We start from the raw sequence: 19,164 nt of genomic DNA, 5'->3' as shown, positions 1-19,164 counted from the left end.
TTCCTATTTTAATATGATAATAATCCAAATATTTAACGTTTATCAAGCCATTTGTACTGATCCCAAGTTCATTTTAAACATTTAGAAATACACTATATGGACAAAATTATTGGGACCCCTGACTTTTCTAGACATATGTGGTTCTTTCCCTTACCACAAAGTTAAAGGCACACAATTGTATAGAATACCTTTGGATGTAGAGTACAGTATTAGCATTACAGGAGACCCAAACCCATTTCAGCAATCCCCTGTGAACAAAGTCAGCTCCAAGAATATATAGTTTACATGTAATGGAGTAGAAGATCTTGAATGGGCTACTATAGAGGGCTGACCTCAATCATACTGAACATTTTTGGGATGAATTAAAATGCTGACTGCACCCCAGGCCTCCTGACTTAATTAAGACCCTTGTGGCTGAATGAGCAGAAATCTAAACAAGCACACTCCAAAATCTAGTGGAACATCTTTCCAGAAGAGTGGAAGTTATCATAACAGCGAATAGGGATGTAAAATGGGGTGTTTAAAAAAGCACATAATCTTATTATATAATCTTATTGTATACATTTTGAGTGCAACCCTATAATAATTAAAGAATTATGGGCTTTAAAATGTACATAAGCAAAAAAAAGCCAGTAGCCTAATGAATGGGTCCAGGCCAAACAACCACCATATAGAACAGCTGCAGAGCAAAGATGATGATGATGATCGGGTGATCAGGAATTTTTCTGTTCTCAGTCATGTTTACATCACTGACTCCCTCTGTCTCATCCATATAAGCTACATTTCTTGTTGCCTTCTGCCTTCTTGTTGTTAGCTTTGTAGGCTGGTGTGTGATAGCTAGGAAAGGTACACCAGTGATAGATTGCAAAAGCTGCCCAATGCCAAGAAATAGGTTGATGGGCTGAAAACAAACGCAATGAGCAGAACAAAAATATTGATTATGTCACCAAATAGATTAAAACTAAAGTAATGAGCTGGTTTAAAAAAGTAAAAAGTGCAGATATTGGTGTAAAAACAGAAAAATCTACTTAAGTACATTAACAAACGAGTTTGCCAAACTGTTGCAGGCAATTGTGTCTTTGAATACAGGTAGCATAAAATCTTTTCATAATAACAGCGAATAGGGACTAAATGTGGAATGAGGCATTCAAAAAGCACATAATATTATTATTATATAATATTATTATATAAATTTTGAGTGCAACTCTATAATAAGAAAAATACAAAATTAATTTGAATATATTAAAAAAAAATTCACTTGAAAAAAAAAAGTAAAATTTGCAGTTATTTTTAGCAAGACATTTATAACTTGTATTCACAAATTTTAGTTTTTGACAAGGCACAGAAACACAGCCATATACATACAAATGTTTTTTAACCAAAATTATATATGTATATATATATATATATATATATATATATATATATATATATATATATATATATATATATATATATATATATAGAGAGAGAGAGAGAGAGAGAGAGAGAGAGAGAGAGAGCCTATTACTTTGTTATTTATGCTTTCCATTTTCACTCCATAATGTTTTTAGACAGCATCACTGTACCTACATAATTTCATATCAGTGTTTTCCACACACACTATGCAGTTTATAGTATAGAGGGTTACATGGCGTCATGCCATATCTTGGATTTATTTCAATAATATTGGTTATTTCATAGTTATATGTTTAAAAACATACTCCTCTCCTTGTGTGTGTATGTGTGTATGTGTGTGTGTGTGTGTGTGTGTGTGTGTGTGTGCATGCGTGTGTGTGTGTGTGCGTGCGTGCGTGCATGTATGTGTGTGTGTGTGTGTGCGTGCGTGTGTGTGAGAGGTCTAATAGCTTTCAAAATGTACACTTTTATAATAGGAAGCCTACAAATACAGTAACTGAATGCCAGAGACCGAAGTGCCTCAGATTGATGACTAAAATGTCTTAAACATTAGAATGTAAGCGGTTTGGACTTGTTACTGGCATTTAAATGTTTTGAATTCCTTCACCAGTAAATCATGTAAATTAAAATTTTAAGCTCATAGAAACAAAGGTACTGACATCGTTGTTAACAAAGCTCTTTGAACATGAAGAAACTTCGCTGCCAGGTGATCATAAATGTTATTGTACTGAAGTGTTAAAACATCACCCAGTACGTTTTACACAGTTTTCAAGTCAGTATCATCTGTTGTTTTTTAAGAGTAAGTAATGACTCAGTGTGAACAGGTTTTGGCAATGCTGGCATGCGAGATCTAAATAGATATGCGATTGGCTTATTTACAGCTGCTCAGGAATCCTGATTCCCATAATGCATTAGTGATGCCCTGTACACTGCTGTAAATGATGAGGCCAGTTTTGAATCAGTGCTACACTACTATTAATTATATTCAATACCCTGCCCTATTTCTAGGTTCCTATTTATATGTAAGCAAATTTGTGATATTGATCATGTTTATACAAAAGATCTCTTGGTTTTTTCTCATGGCTAATCTCTTCTGTTGTGCTCAATGAAGTGTGTTTAAAGAACACTTCGATAGGTTTGAGCTAAAAACAGATTGAGTGCATAAAAGGGGCCAAAGCAAATACTAAGAAGCTCTCTATTTGTGAATTCATGCAAGTAATTTAAAGATTCTACCTTTCAATGTGGGGTTATAATTATTGTATTAAATGTAAAAAAGAATGCAAAATAGTAGCATTTGTTGTTTATTATTCAAGGAAAACTAATGATGAATGGATAAACCCCTTAGGACAGTGGTTCTTAACTTGGGTTCGATCGAACCCCAGGGGTTCAGTGAGTCAGGCTCAGGGGTTCGGCGGAGGTCAAAACACACACCTACTAATATGATTCGTGATGACACGCCCCGCTTGGCCATCATTGGCTGCAGGTGATCACTCAACATCGCTTGGCCTATCTGTGCTGCAGGGAATTTGGTGCGTTCAATAGTCGACTTGTGACTGTTGTGGTGAAAAACAAAGAAAAGGAATAAAAAACATTGTTTTTTAAACATTGTTGTATAAAAACATTTGATTGTTATTTTGTAATCTTCTGCATTAAAAAACATCCATTTCTAACTGTAATAAATAAAAGCTAGGTTAGCCAATAATAAGCTACAAGGCATTCAAATCAGCCATTTTTAATTGCAAGCTTTCAGTTAATTTAACTATGAAGTCAGCCATTAGCAATCCTGCTTTTTTTATCGGGGAGGCATGAATATCATTTAACAAATCAGGAGGCAGATCATGTGGCTCTACTATTTTCTCTCACGGTGGTACTCAAATTTAATGCACTCTACTGACTTCAGTAGTTGAATTGAGTGCATTCCACTGGCTTCAATCACATTGGCAGTTGAATTACATTCAATCTATTCTCTTCACTTACTTTGGTAGTTGGATTACATTCACTCTACTGTCTTCAATTCCGTTGGTAGTTGGATTACAGTATATTCTCCTCACTGTCTTCAATACAGTTGGTTGATGGATTAAGAGTGCTCTATTGTCTACACTCCAATCAATAGTCACCGCACCAAGTAGTTGCATAACGTTAAATTTTCACTGGACGTACAGTACCAACATCCCCTCACCAAAATTTGCTGTTGTTTATGTTACTAAAAGTTACCAGTTTTTGTTCAAAATAAATGCCCTCAAGCATGCTGTTGCTGGCAGTCGCTGTATGTAGGAACCTAGCATAGTTCATCTATTCATTTCTTACAATTTTTTGAAAATCTCATGAAAAGAGATCAGTCAATTTTAGAGCAATGAAAGGGTCTTGTTTTACACTATGGAATATTTTTCATATGTCACTGATGACAAAGCAAAATGAGTTTAAGTACCTGGGATAAACAGAGCAAAGTAATGGAGTGTGTGTTAGAGAAGTGAAGAAAAGAGTGCAGGCAGGGTGGATTGGGTGGAAAAGAGTGACAGGAGTGATTTGTGATAGAAGAGTATCTGCAAGAGTGAAAGGGAAAGTTTATAGGACTGTGGTGAGACCTGCGATGTTGTATGTTTTAGAGACAGTGGCATTGAGGAAAGACAGGAAGTGGAGCTGGAGGTAGCAGAGTTAAAGATGATTAGATTTTCATTGGGAGTGACGACGATGGACAGGTTTAAAAATGGGTTATTAGAGGGACAGCGCATGTAGGACGTTTTGAAGACAAGGTAAGGGAGGCACGATTGAGATGGTTTGGACAGAAGACATGGGAAGAATGCTGAGGATGGAGGTGCAGGAGGAAAAGAGGAAGGCCAAAGAGGAGGTTTATGGATGTGGTGAGGGAAGACATGCAGGTAGTTGGTTTGAAAGAGGCAGATGTAGAGGAAAGAGTGGTATGGATGATACAGCCGAAAGAAGAAGAAGAAGACGACTGATGACAAAGCAATATAATTTGTGTTATTGCATTTCAAATTCTTTGTGCACCACTCTTACATGTGAAACTTGTAACATTTGTGAAAAATTTCTTTATCACAAACATGCCATTTAATCCCTAAAAAACAACCCCCTGCTGTTTGATTTTTATTTACAGAGAAATGCAATAAAGTGTGGCATGATGTCCACATGGTACAAGTAAAAGCATTACTGGTTATGTATTACATTTCACAGTTTCACCAAATATGACAGCTTCAATATGATTCGGAATCTTCTTCATATGCATTACTGTCTCCTTCACCTGCAATCTTCATGTCTTGCCATGGTTCTGTCACTATCTACTGACATTTTAAGGTGAATCACAATGTGTTTGGTCTTATGAAAAGCTTCGGGGAAAGGAATAAATGAGAATACACACGGGTTATATTTAATTCCATGGTGTAAAAGTGTCAAAAGTGCAAGTGTAATTTATTATTTTATGGTTTTATTAGCGAGAAAAGGTTAAGTGTGTATACTAGAATACTGAAGTGAACCAAATACTGCACTCATATTTATTTATGCTTATTTAATGCTTACTCATGCGGTACATGCTTATTTTAACTGTCAGTGGCATAAACATTAATAAACTGCTGTAGAGAAAAACAAAGACACTGTATCTGTAACATTAGCAGCATATCTTAGCATACAGCATACAGTGTGCCGGTTTAAGCGACTATGGTATCACGTTTTGGCTTCTTTTCCCATTCATTTGTAATCGTACATGGGCTTCAACTGACTTGCCATTTTTAAACTGCTCATAAGAATAGGCACTCGAGTCACGCATTAGATGGGAAAGATATCTATCTGGATATCTGGAAATCTAAGAGGAGGGTGGCATGTCCAGATCATAATTCCTATTCTATTCCTATTCCTAATCTCTCTGGTTTCATGTGATCTACAAGACTACATTTTCACAGATCTCTTTGCTTGGTATTTCTCTGGGGACCACATTTTGTGGTCTGAAACATGTGAATTTGTGAATATGTTGAAAACAAGGGACCGAACATAATTAAAATGGCGGAATGATCTCATTCTGGAGTTCAATGTGACATCAATACTCTGTGGCATGGCACTTTTTTAGTAAATGTTTTATTCTGATCAGAGTTGCAGTAGGTCCAAAGCCTATCAACAAGGTAGGGACTGAAGGTGATTGATTCAACCTTACTGTTATGGTACAGTACACATATACAGACAAGGAAATGCAGCTGACCTCCTACCAAAAGCACAAAATGGAAATAAATATTACAAGTGTACATGAATGTCTTATTCAGTCATGATTCCCTGCACTGATTCTCATTGGTTCTTTTGACATTGGACATACCTGTATACATCTGCTACAGGGGTCACTCTCACTCCACTTTTTGCAGCAGCTGTCTTTGGACTCAGCAGCATCAAAAACTATACGTCATTCACATAAATAAAACTCTTGCTATCGTCATCCCAGATAGTTCAGACAGTTGTAATGGCTGAAAAGTATTTACAGATTAAGTATTTACAGTGCAAGATAATAACCTATTGTAAAATGTTATGCAAGTATATAAAATGTGCAATTATTTTAATAGTCATTGTGCAAGAAAAAGTGTTTGTTAGTAGAGGAAAGGAAGAGATTTTTAAGCCTTTTAGTGCCTTCCTGATCTGAGGAGGGTAAGATTGGTCTGAGATTTGGTCATGACAGTGGCAGGCCATGCATTTTACATCTGGGTCTTTGGTAGTGTCCTACCTGAATCAATGCACCTCCTAATTCTATAATCATGGGATCATTATGAACCCATGATTATAGAAACCATCAATATTATACAGAAACGCAGTATAACAGAGCATTGCATCACAGACAGGTATCTGATGCAGTGAGAGTGAATGCCATCACTAAAGCAATGAAACCCAATGAACACATTTCAACAAGTCTCTATTCACTGCAGCCACAGCTGAACTTGACAACATTATTATTATGACAACATTAACCTCAAAAAATGAACAATTTTGTGCATTTTTCCAAGCATTACAGTTTTCCTGGGAAATGAAATCATGGCAAATTCTATGAGAAGGAAAACTTATAAATGAAAATCCCTAAGATCAGTTTTGAATTGTTTTGTCTGACCTTTCTTCATAATATCCAGCTTTTCTTGAATAGCCTATCTTCTAAATGTCCTTGTAAGTGTATCTGTAACCAAATCAATATCTTTTCTTTTGTCAGCCATCGTGTAATGAAAACAGCTCTTAAAACTACACAAATATATTTGAGGCTGCACAGTTTGCCAAGTCTGACTCTCTGTGCATCCAATCAAAGGAACTGAACATGCTGACGTTATTGGACGCCTGCTAGATGGACCCAGTGTCGGCAACTTGAAACAGCTTAAAGCAACACATAGTGTACGCTGCAGGCACCAGGACTTTTAATTCTGAAGGATCTAGGCAGATCCCTTTGACCCTGGCAGCATGTAATGTGACCGCTGAAATCTAAATGAATAGAAATTCGAAGGTAAACAGACACTTCTAGCAGCAGTGCAAGCAAGAGAAACAGTATGAAATGAAGAGAGTATACTATTGGGAATATTTTCATATATACATGGAAAAAATATACTAAAGCATAAGTTTGTGATTCTGATAGTGTTTAAGTCAGAGGAGAACTCCCTCGATGCTCTGCTACTGGTCCTTGATGATGCTTCTCACCATCCACAGGCAGCATTTATTGTAGATTGTCTCAGGAGCTGGACACGATGATATACTGGGTCGAATCTATTCTTAATGGGACTCCAACACAACACTGCTTCACACCACACATTCACACACACATTCACACGCTCATTCACTCCAAGGGGGGTTTTGGCATAGCCAGTCCACCTACTGGCATGGTTTTTAGAAGGTTGGAGGAAGCCCACATAGGGAGGACGTGCACAGAAACTCATCAAGGATGGTGACTCATGCTCAGAATCCAAAAGATTGAACCGTGAGATTGTCCATAAATGTTCATGCATGTTTGCAGATTGTTAATTAAGGGTACTTTTGTGGAGATCTTTGTAGGCCAAGGGAAAAAAATACATTTATTACATGATATTGATTACTATAATTTCAAAAGTCTTGTACACTGGAGCAAATCTTTCAAATATATATATTTTTCTCAGCATGCGAACAAAAAACTGTTTCACGTCATAGATGACGCAAACGAGGATATAAAGGGCTAAAGCTGGAGGTGAAGAGGAGGGTAGTTTGCAGGATGGGCGTGTAGCGTGGCAGGGGCAGGGGCAGGGTCGTGGTCGTGGTGTGGGGGGATTTTTGGTGGCGTCCCTGCGCGCGCTGTCTCTTTAAGGTCGGTCTCGTGTCGCGCGTTGCTTGTGCGCTGTGAGCTCGCGCGCGTCGCGTCGCGTCTTAATTACAGCGCGGACCGCGCGCGGAGCAGGTGCGTCTCGAGTCGGTGCATGCATCCAGGCATACAGAATGCATGCAACTGAAATGGATCAGAAAGTCAATTTTCTTAAACAAATATCTGCCTCCGTCCACTTTAACGACACAGGGCTCTGTTACAGTCTGAAGACCGAACTGTACTGGTTGTAGTAGAAAAGATGCGCTTTTTCCAAACGCGACAGGTTCTGCATGTTTTTGTTTTTAATTTGTTAACATGCACACCTTATAACTATTGTGCTTGATTTTTTTTCTGGTACTGTTCACTCGTTTATTCTACAAACTGCATGCAAAGATCATGTCTTTGCTATAACAGTCGATACAAACACACTGGACAATGGCTTTGCTGGTGAGCAAAAGCTTACTCCTGGTTTTGATGCACATCTGCCTATGCACAGGTAAGTTTTAAAGTATGTTCTATAAAAGTTTTGAGGTGATAGAATAGTACAGTATGTGTTTAACATATATAATTGTAAAGAAAAAATTTATAGAATTATTTATATAATGATAAATATGATGTGTCACGTGCAATTATTGGACATTAAACTAATTACTGCACTATTGGTTTGTTTTTGTTGAACATTCCTTTTTTTTCTTTTTATTGCAAGTAATCTACAAAACAATGCACATTTCTGTGTATCACTGTAGCCTCGATTTATTCGCTTCACTTACTTTATTATGCATACAGACCTGCCTGCCACAAAGGATGCAGACCCCTTAAAAACATGTGTATAATTTAACAAGAGTGCTAGAGGCATCTGACCTGATAATCAGGGATATTCATCTGATCAGCTGTTGAATCAAAATCCCTGAAACTCAGAGTCATCGTATTATTGTCTTCCCGGGTAACACCGGGACGGTGCAGCTGCATTATATGTATTAAATCTATTTATTTATTTATTTTTCATTTTAAACAGTGAAACAGTCAGTGCTGCTGTTTAATCCACCAAATGGACCCGAAGTGTTAGGGATCATTTAGTGCTCTGGGTGGGGTGTAAGCGCAGTGTAAAGTAAATTCAACAATGTAGGTGTAAACAAACAATTTCGGGGAAATCTAAATGATCTCACAGGAGTTGACTTTTGATAAGAATTAATAAATACGGCATAATGTATAATTAATTCAATGTACACACTGATGTATTAACAGCTGCATTGTTGAATCGACTCCTACAGAGCACAATTAACATCTGTTCTAATTTATATTTTGGTGTTTATTTCTAACTTTTGGCTTTGGTGTGTCCAACGCAAGGATTTGTGACAACCGATTTTTACACTTCCCTCAAATGAAGCTCATTCATCTGTAAACACCGGTGTCCAGATTTTACCTCATAGCTGTGTAGTAGACCTATAAATTTAACATAGAAAATATTAAATATTGGAAGTTTATGACCACTACTTTGTGCGAATTCCACAACGCGAACTCCGTGCTTATAGCAGCTTGAAGCGGCTGTCAGATTATCAAGTTCCTTTTACAAAAATCTGTTCCGCTTGAAATTACTTGCTCTAATAATAACCTCCACTCTTCTGAAAAGATAAATCTTTCACTGGATCTTCCACTAGATTTCAGAGTGTGCTTGTGGAGGTTTGTGCTCATTCAGCCACAAAAGCTTTAGTAAAGTCAGATACTGATGTCGGTGAGGTGAGGAGTCCTTGTGTATAGCCAGTATTTTAATTCATCCCAAAGGTGTTCAATAGGGTTGAGGTCAGAGCTATTAGCAGGCCGTTCAAGATCTTCTACTCAACCCATGCAAACCATATCATCATGGAGCTTACTTTGTGCATTCATCATGCTGTAACAGGTTTAGGTCTCCTAGTTTAAGTCAATAGAAAATGTAATTCTACTTCATCCAGAGATATTTGTGTGTTCTGGCATTCTAATATAACCAAATTTATGTTTTCAGTTCGAATGAATGAATGATGGCATGTTCTAATGGTGTGAAGTGAAAATAAGATATTTTAAAATATAGCTAAATTTAATGAAAACACTTTAATACGCAAAAGAACGGAACACTGGCTTGGATGGAACTGATGGAACTGTAACGAATGGACATTCGGTGCCACCCAGATGGGGATGGGTTGCTTTTTGAGTCTGGTTCCTCTCAAGGTTTCTTCCCCATGCCATCTCAGGGAGCCTTTTTCTTGTCACAGGTGCCACTGGTTTATTAGGGATAAACCTACAATTATAAGGAACAAACTTATAGGCACTAAACTTGTACATTCTTTTATACAACTTTATGTCCACTTTATTTCTGTAAATCTGCTTTGGGACAATATCCATTGTTAAGAACGCTATTCAAATAAAAATGAATTGGACTGAATTGCGTAAATAATTACAACATTGTCCTCGTCAATCAGAAATGTTTCTTTCGATACTTGAATACATTTAAAAGCGAGTATTTATACTTTTAATCATGCCAAGATATGATAGGAGTACTTTTACTGGAGTCACAGTTTAAAAAAAGATAAAGTATTTCATTAGTGTCCACCAGTGCACTGACAAATGAGTGATCATTTTATCATGCAGGTCAGCATTCCTATTTTGGCCTTGTGTATTAGGTCGAGGTAAAAAACAGCAGCACATAGCAGGGATTTTTAAATCCACATTAAGGGCTTGCCTCAAGCTCTTTACTGTAGACAGCCTTGTTAATGCAATGAAAGAGCTGTAAATATAGAACGTTGTGGTGTCTTTTTCTGCCCTGGCTTGCTGCCTTGTTTGCCTGTTAAATAAAAGTAGTGTGCGGAGTGAATGTGTCAGTTCTGTGGGCAGTGTGAAACATTTGTTCGCTACATTTGTTGGTTGAACTTTAATACAGTAACTGAGTAACCTTATTGTTGCTTTCTAACAATTGAATGATTGAAGTATTTCTGAGCAACGGAGTTTAGGTGAATTCTTTTCATCTAAACCTGAAAAGAAGTGAGCAGTGATTTGTGCTCCCTTTGTTATGTTCAGAAATGCTGCACTATAACGAGCAATGTGTTAATGCTATACTCTTTTCACATCTGTTTTTAGTGTGGGAGTATGTGGTTTTAGGTTTTTTAGCAGAAGAATTTATTATTTTTACACCACTCACTTTATAGGTGCACACAATCTGCGTCAACAACACCGGAAGCTGTCCTCTAGAGTTGAGTTCAAGCACCTGCCAGATTCCTTAGTATTTCACAAAATTTCTGCATCATTTCACCTCCAACACTTGGGTCCTGAGGTGTTGGTCTACTGCTAGTTCCTAACTGGCTTGAAAGTAGAGCAAATTGTTCAATGTTTGGCCTATAGACCCTGAAATGTGCTTTTGTGATGCCTTTTGTGTATTTTAGGTTCTGCTTCTTGATTCACTTTCAGGCCTCAATTAAAAGTGTGCTTTTTTCTCAATATGTTCACATTTTCTTACTCATGTAGTAGTTAAAATATTTTAAAATGTCTCTAAAAAAATTATGTAAGAATTTATTATCCTTATCTGGGTATAATAATATATTTTTAAATATTGTAAAATTGTTTAAATAAAATTAAAATGCTACAACTTTTACTACTATTACTATTCTTACTACTACTACTACTACTACTACTACTAATAATAATAATAATAATAATAATATTAATAATAATTGATAATAATAAAAAGTGATGTGATGAATATTTTTACTGTTGCATTATTATTAATAATGACAAAGTTACCAATAACACTACTACTAACAATAAAGAAAAAAATTAATGTGCATTAATACACAATTTACCTTTTTGTACTAATTATTATCAGATCAGATGCCATTGTGGTGGTAGTGTTGTAGTTCTTGTCATTTCTGCATTCTGTATATCAACAAAAATCATGTATTTCATCACAATACAGTAATGTTTAAGGTCATGCCACAAACAATGCCAGTCTCAGTGGGGTTTTTATTTTCTCCTTTTCTCTGTTGAAATGTAATGCTTTATTTAGTTTTCAGCTGTTCATTTAGCAACAGTCAAATATTGTTTAATGGCAGTCATTTAAACTGGAGTTACTCATTCCACCCAAATTGATTTGTGTAATATCGGGAGATTAAGCTGATGGATCACTGCAGTTTTTTTTTCTTTTCAATCAAGCATTGCATCGGGGGAAGTCTTCCTGGAGGCATTAACATATTAGGGATTAAACAGTGGATAGACAGAAAAATCTTGCGTGGTTTGTGACCCTCGATGGTGTGATGTTGTCCATGGGGAAACAGACCACTGTGGGTGAATGGAGTAATAAATGGCATTACATAAGCCGAACAATCAGATATTACATAATGTAATATGTATGTGTTCTTGTGTTCTAGTGGTTGGCTATAAACGCTCTATTGCATTCGGCCGTCTTTTTGCCTTAACACTTTCTTTCTCTCCTTTTTTTAATTTTAGATCAGTATCAACCGTCGCATAAATTACACTCCTTATTTGCACGCGTTCATTTGAGACTATCATATTTATTTACAGAACCCTGAGAAAGTGGAAACACTACCCCCTCTGACCCTCATCTTCAATCAATTAGTCTACAAGATCCTAGTTAGACTCTGAGGAGGCATCAGGAGATGCATGTTTAATATTTGTACATATTAATTAATGGGAAGCATTACATAATGGTGGAGCTCATAGACATGCTGTAGATACAGCTTGTACAAGTGGTATTACAGGAGAAAAAGACTCAAGCGTGTCTTGTCTTGCACAAGCACTGGTCTTACGCTCTGGCGGAGCCGCGTGAAAGCTTTGATCGAACAACAATTGAAGTTAACTTCTGACACTCAAGGCCTAAGGATTAATCCCAGTTTGTTCTGCTCTGGTAATTCCTTCCAGTGTTATTGCTTACTCTATCCCCAGAGGAGTGTGTCTAAAATGGGCAGGAGGGAATTGATGAAGGATGGTGGGTGTGATGGATAGCCTGCTCTAGGTTTGGGATGATGTAGTCTTATCTTGGGTTGCTCCGCTATTCGGATCATATTTATACACCACTTACCAACGCCAGATCGGAATTTGCGATATTTTATTGGCGAATTAAAAGGCAGTAGTTTGTTGGTTTGGAATCTTAGCCCATTATATCGCTCTAGTATTGTATTTTACATTTTTCCCATCTAGAGATAATTGTTTTTCTGTGGAGATGTAGAATGTTACATTGTACAGTACACATAGAGCATTTGTGACCAAATTAGACTTTCTGAAAGAATCATGTCAGCTATGTATTTACTCTATATTCCTATGAAAATAGTTATAAATGGTTCATATTCAAAAATGTTTGGCAAAAACTCTTTTGTAGAAGATAAGCAAAATTTCTGTTCCTTATATATTTTTTTTCTCTGAAAGACCTGCTTTCTTTTGTCTGTGTGCGAGCTGTCAGGGTATGAGCTTATCCTTGAGATGCACAGCAAGAATAATTATCCGGTGCTCCTTCATTAGAGGCTGTCGCACACTCCGCTTTTACCAAAAGCACAGAGAGGTGTCTCAAGCATTCAGCTTCATGGAAAGCAACCCATTATCCTTGTTTTGATTAAGCTGCTGTAGAACATATTGTCTCTCTTGACATTTTGCACTGCGATCATAGTGAAAAAAATGGATAATATTTGTTTACTAGTAGCTATAATTGTCATATGGTTTCAATTTTAATTCAACTTGTGGTTTTCTTGCTAAGTAATGGAACATTCAAAGAAAATTCATAATAATTCAACTATCCTGAAACAAAAAAAGTATGTAGTCTTGCAGGGGTTTTGAGCTAAAACATCTATTGCTGTGAAATATTGCAGGAACATGGTTTAATGAGCAGCAGTTGAAACAAATACTTATGACTTATGTAGTTTTTGTTTCTGTTCCAGCTCTAATTCCTTTCTAACATAGTTTTATTTTGGTGGTATTCTTAGATCCTGACCAATTTGTACAAGCATTAGGATTTGTTTTTAATGAAGAGTAGAAAGCACATACTGTATGTAAGTAGCTTTAGATAAGAGCATCTGCCAAATGCTGTCAACTACAGTAAATTAGTTAAAATTAAGAGCTTGTAGTACTTTCTCTATATTTATGGGAACAACAACAAAAAAACATACTTTCTGAACTTCTCCCTACAGTGTTACTGAGTTATTGATACTGTACTTTGATGATGAAAGCTGTCTTTGTAACATTTTTTCTTTTTCCACAGCCTCGTTTTCAAAGCCATTATCCTCTTTTCATTGATGCCATAGCAACACAACTCAGTCAGCCATGAGGTGCTCATTTCCTGGAATATAAGAACATGAGATATGTTCTATCTGTGTCTGGCTCTTATCTGCATCTCCATCTCCATTCAGTCCCACGAGGGGATGTGCGGTTCATTTTCCGAGCTTTCCTTCCCGACAGCAGCCGTGCCAAACCCCAACGTTAATGTCAGCTTTTTTCCCTTTTTTTTTTTTACCTTCTCCTTCCTTCCGTCTGCACTTCCAGACTCTTCTGAAGCCTAATAGATGCTGAGTCATCAACTCTTCAGACTCGCTCCATCACCAACCATTAAACGTCTACTCCATTTCTGTTCTGTGTCTGATGTCATCTGAAGCCCAGCCGTTTATTCCTTTATTTATTTATTTTATTTATTTTAACTTCAGCACAAATGCAGTATTGACTTTGAGGCTAATAAAAGCATCTTTTTCACCTGTAGAATCCACATCTGATTTAATCACTACCTGTCAGGCCGAATGAAAGTTAAAAGCTTTCTGGATGAGCTGCCTTGATTTTGATCATGTGCTTGTCTTGTGTTCCTGTTGATCAGAAATTGGTAATTGTGGAATAGCATCCGAAAAAACGTTTGGTCAATTTGCTTTATTTTTAATTCCTTGAATTTTAAAAGCTTTTGGACAGTCAAGCCAGGTGTGATATTTTTTTTTTTTTTAAAAACATTTACACGGAATGTCTAGACAGGAACATCACTAAGCACTTTGAACAGTGTAAGCTGATTACCTTAATTTCCCATAGGCTCTCGGTTACGTCTGGAGGACAGTCCGCCTCGGATTGTAGAGGACCCGTCCGATCTGATGGTGTCTAAAGGTGAACCAGCCACGCTGAACTGCAAAGCTGAGGGACGGCCAATGCCGAATGTGGAGTGGTACAAAGATGGAGAGCATGTAGAGACAGATAAAGATGACCCACGTTCACACCGCATGCTGTTGCCCAGCGGCTCGCTCTTCTTCCTGCGAATCGTGCACGGCCGGCGCAGCAAACCTGACGAAGGTGTCTACACATGTGTGGCCCGCAACTATCTTGGGGAGGCAGTGAGTCGCAATGCCTCTTTGGAGGTGGCCAGTGAGTCTCTTATTTTATTTCGGACGTTATTCTCAACACTACCGAGGAATTCATGCTTTAAAATTTTACAATCGATATTTGTTTGCTATTGGAATATTGAGACCTTGAGTTACACTACATGCAGTGGAATCCTGGTAAACGAGATGAATTCGTTCCAAAAAAAACGCCTGTGTTCCCATATGCTCGTGCTCGCACGTTAATTTTTCAATAAGAATTAATGTAAAAGCAATTAATCCCTTCCCAGACCTCACGCGATCGCTTATTTCAGCCCTTAAAAATGTTTTATGCATAATTTAACAGACAGATATACTTGTAACAAAGTAGAAACAAAAATAAATAAATAACTTCATAAATAACTAATAAAATGTAATAATAAATTAACTTTAGAGTAGTTAACTTTTACTCACTATTTAACTCAATAATTAATTTTGGAGGTGGAGGAGATGCCAATCCAATTTTCCCAATTCCAACTTAAAACAAGGTCTATGAAGCACCTGAGCATGAAGCGTGAGGGTGGAGGTGACAAGCGACAAGCAGAATGCGAAATATGCTTACCGAAATATGCTCGTACACCGATATTCTCGTACTACAAGGCACTTGTACACCGGCTTTCCACTGTATTATGATAACATATACAGATCTGACCATCACACTCATGAGCTGGTTGAATAAACTTTTCATAGCAATTATGATAGGATTAGTTCCCCTCTTTTGGGAAGTCTTTCCAATAGATTTTTTAAATGTGGCATTGTGTATTTGTTCTCATTTAGCCACAAGAACATTACTGCGGTCAGGCATTGTGGGTAAGCAAGAAGGCTTGGCATTGCACAGTGCTATTTCACACAAAAACATTCACAAGTTTGTCTCTAAGATTTTTTGGACACATTTTGGAAAAAATTGTTCACGCATAAATGTTTGTGCGCTGTAGATGGTTGTACACTCTAAATATTATAAGTGGAAACCAATGCTAAGGGTCAAGATTAATATATACAACCTGATGCCTGAGCTACTAACTTTTGAGAACAATAGATTTTGAAGTGTGCTTGTGGAGATTTGTGCTCTTTCAGGCACAAGGGAGTAGTAAAGTCAGGTGCTCATGTAGAGTGAGGAGACCTGGGATGCAGTCAATTCATGCCAGAGTTCCTAAAGTTCATCCCAATGATGTTCAGTTGAGTTGAGGTAAGCGCTCTATAGCAGGCCACACAAGATCTTTCACTTTAACCTACTTTATGTAAAGAATATCTTTATGGGTTTGTGGCTTTGTGCACAATTGTAATGCTGGAACAGGTTTGGATCTCCTAGTTCAAGTGAAGGGAAAATGCAATGCTTCCTCATTCTAAGAAATCCTATATTACTTTCTGGCAACAGTTTGGGGAAGGATTTTTGTCTGTATCTCACACAGGGCTGAAACTGACAAAATGACAACTGAACAGTGTAAGAACATATAAAGGCTGCAAGAACTAAATCCATATCAGTCCAAAATCTCATATTCTCTGACTAAGAAAAAAATGATTGGGAAATTTGGCTTTATATCTAGATACACAATTTCTTTTCTGGATTTGCACTTCTAATCCTGGCAAGTCTTTCTCTAATTTATGATTATTTTATTCAGAAACATTTAATTATTTTGTTGATCAAATTGATTGATGAGTTGAATTTATTTATAAAATAAATATATATATATATATATATATATATATATATATATATATATATATATATATATATATATATATATATATACAAGCTAGCTTTCTTTCTTTCTTTCTTTCTTTCTTTCTTTCTTTCTTTAGGGTGGTCTCCTCATCTGCAAGTTCCAACAAGTTGCATTTCTTTTGTCATAATTTATTGGCTGAATGTTGTTGAAATATATATTGGCATGCCATACACTATTACTCATCTGGTTTCTTGTTCAGGGCCGTAGAAGGATTGGGCATTGGCCTATGAACGCATGAGTCAAATTTCTTTACGCACTCAAATTCAGTTCCCGCATCACTTCACCCACTTACAGTATTTCTGAAACAAGATAATCCTATTCTTAATATCAGTGATATATAATAATTTTTTTTATTGGAAACAGTAGCAGTGAAGATGGTTGAAACATAGAAGACTGTATTAATTGACTCTTGCATTGATACTGATAAATCAAAACAATGTGTGCGCTAGACTAAGCAGTCACAGACATTTTTAAAATAGAGCAAATGCCATGTACGTTGTATTAGTACTAAATAACTTTTGAAATGGCAGTTCATGTTAGTAGACTGTGCATAAAAAAAATTATGCGAACTTGCGAAAAGAGAAATCCAAGCTGCTTTATTAACAGGCTCTACTGATTATTTTATCCTTTAAAAGAACATAACAAGTAACAAGTCTGCTCTGTTTTGCATGTTTGCCTTAGTGAATATGGAATTTGGGATGTTTCTGCTGTGTAGTGCAAAATACAGGGTGGAGTCAATGGAAAAAGATTTATTTCTCACTGAGAATGTGATTTATTAAACCTGACAGATACTCTGGGATCACAAATTATATGTCAGAAAAACGTTCAAGTTCCGACAGAAACACAGAGTTTGGTTTATTGAGCAAACGAATAAGATCAGAAAGTGGGCTGAACTTGAAAAACACTGGATGTAGAACTAGGCCAAAAATTCAGACTCCATCACCAACCATTAAATCTACTCCACTTCTGTTCTGTGCCTGATGTCATCTGAAGCCCAGCCGTTTATTCCTTTATTTCTTTATTTTATTTATTTTAACTTCAGCACAAATGCAGTATTGACTTGAGGCTAATAAAAGCACATTTTCACCTGTAGAAAAATAAATAATTAAATAAATAAATAAGAGTCAGAACTACACTGTCCAATCACAGGACTACATGATGTCATTGACGGAATGCAGAAGTGAGACTTCTAAACATGAAGTGGGAAACTGGTTATTTAAAGGAGTCAGTGTAAATGTGACCATGTGTGGATGAGTCGGAGTGCAGATCCTGTGAGTAGCATTATAATGCGTGCAAGTCTTGTGATATAATTTGTAGTTTACTGCCTGGCTCGGAATCATGGGAAATGTAATTTAGGCATATGCAGATATAGACGTGTAAATGAAAACATGCTCATTTATTAGGATGATCAAGGTCTCTAAGGATTAGATGCTGGACATTTTGGATGATGGGTGTGAAATTGTCTGATCGTGACATGCAGTCTCACGCTAAGACCCGCAATTATTCTTAAAGCCATGTCCTTCCTGTCAATCAGCGTCTAAAATTTACCACCAAACGCCTGGAACTGAGAGTGGCTTTGATTGTGTGGGCGAACTGTCCCTCTAGGTACAGAGTTGGTGATGGAGCATGAGGAGCCATCATCCAGAGGACCAGAAATTAGAGCTTAGATGAGGGGGGCATTAAAGGTACTGTAGGTGATAGACAGTACCAGCATGGTAAAGTTTAAACATTATGTCCCTGATTTGGTGGAAAATCAAATGGTCCAGTGTAGTGATGTATCAGTAACTGCTATGCTAATTGTCTGCTCCAGTCACCTGGATTCCCATTGACATGTTATTTCCCGGTGGAATCGAGTGGCATGTTATTTACATGCTTTTGACAACCTGAAGACCATTAGTTTATCTATTAAAGTTTTCCAGACTTTTATATAAAACTGTATGAACATGTCAAAATACCTGAAAAATGTTTGAAGTTTTAAGTACAATAAGCGAAGCAGAAAAGTAAATCAGGACTATAAAAAATCCTATATACAGGTAGTACCCAAGTTCCGATGGTTCGACTTGCAATTTTCCGATCTTACGATGATGAAAGCATTACGTCAATATTGTATAAATATTTTACATTTTGTGCAGCAGACAAATGTAGCAGCATATATGTGATACGATACATTGGGATGCTGCCAGGATCTCCGCCTTTTCGTGACCTTCGTGGCCAGCAGTCGACAGAATTTAGTTCTCCACCTTCACTCTTGAACCAGCTCTTGTCCACGTGCTCGCTGCCACATACTGTAAAGCAGTGGTTCTTAAATTTTTTTTCAGGAGACCCCTATTTTAACATTGACCATTTAAACGGAGGAGTGTCTGATGCGCCTCATGTTCACAAAGCT

General features: G+C 37.0%; 1 protein-coding gene across 2 annotated transcripts in view; it reads left to right on the top strand.

Moving 5' to 3' along the window:
* Positions 1-7,631: 7,631 nt before the first annotated feature.
* The window catches only part of LOC124394864 (roundabout homolog 2-like), a 91,286-nt gene continuing 79,753 nt past the window's right edge, over positions 7,632-19,164 (top strand). Inside the window, exons 1-2 of one of the 2 annotated variants that reach the window (XM_046863346.1) lie at positions 7,632-8,192; positions 14,735-15,061. In XM_046863346.1, coding sequence (XP_046719302.1) covers positions 8,132-8,192; positions 14,735-15,061 — 388 coding nt within the window. In that variant the 5' untranslated portion in view covers positions 7,632-8,131. The remainder of the gene's footprint in view (positions 8,193-14,734; positions 15,062-19,164) is intronic. The other variant, XM_046863347.1, reaches the window with a different exon arrangement.

The sequence above is a fragment of the Silurus meridionalis genome, chromosome 12 (genome assembly GCF_014805685.1).
Source record: "Silurus meridionalis isolate SWU-2019-XX chromosome 12, ASM1480568v1, whole genome shotgun sequence".
Lineage (NCBI taxonomy): Eukaryota > Metazoa > Chordata > Actinopteri > Siluriformes > Siluridae > Silurus > Silurus meridionalis.
Note: the sequence above shows the minus strand (reverse complement) of the source record. Positions and strands in the feature narration are given on the sequence as shown.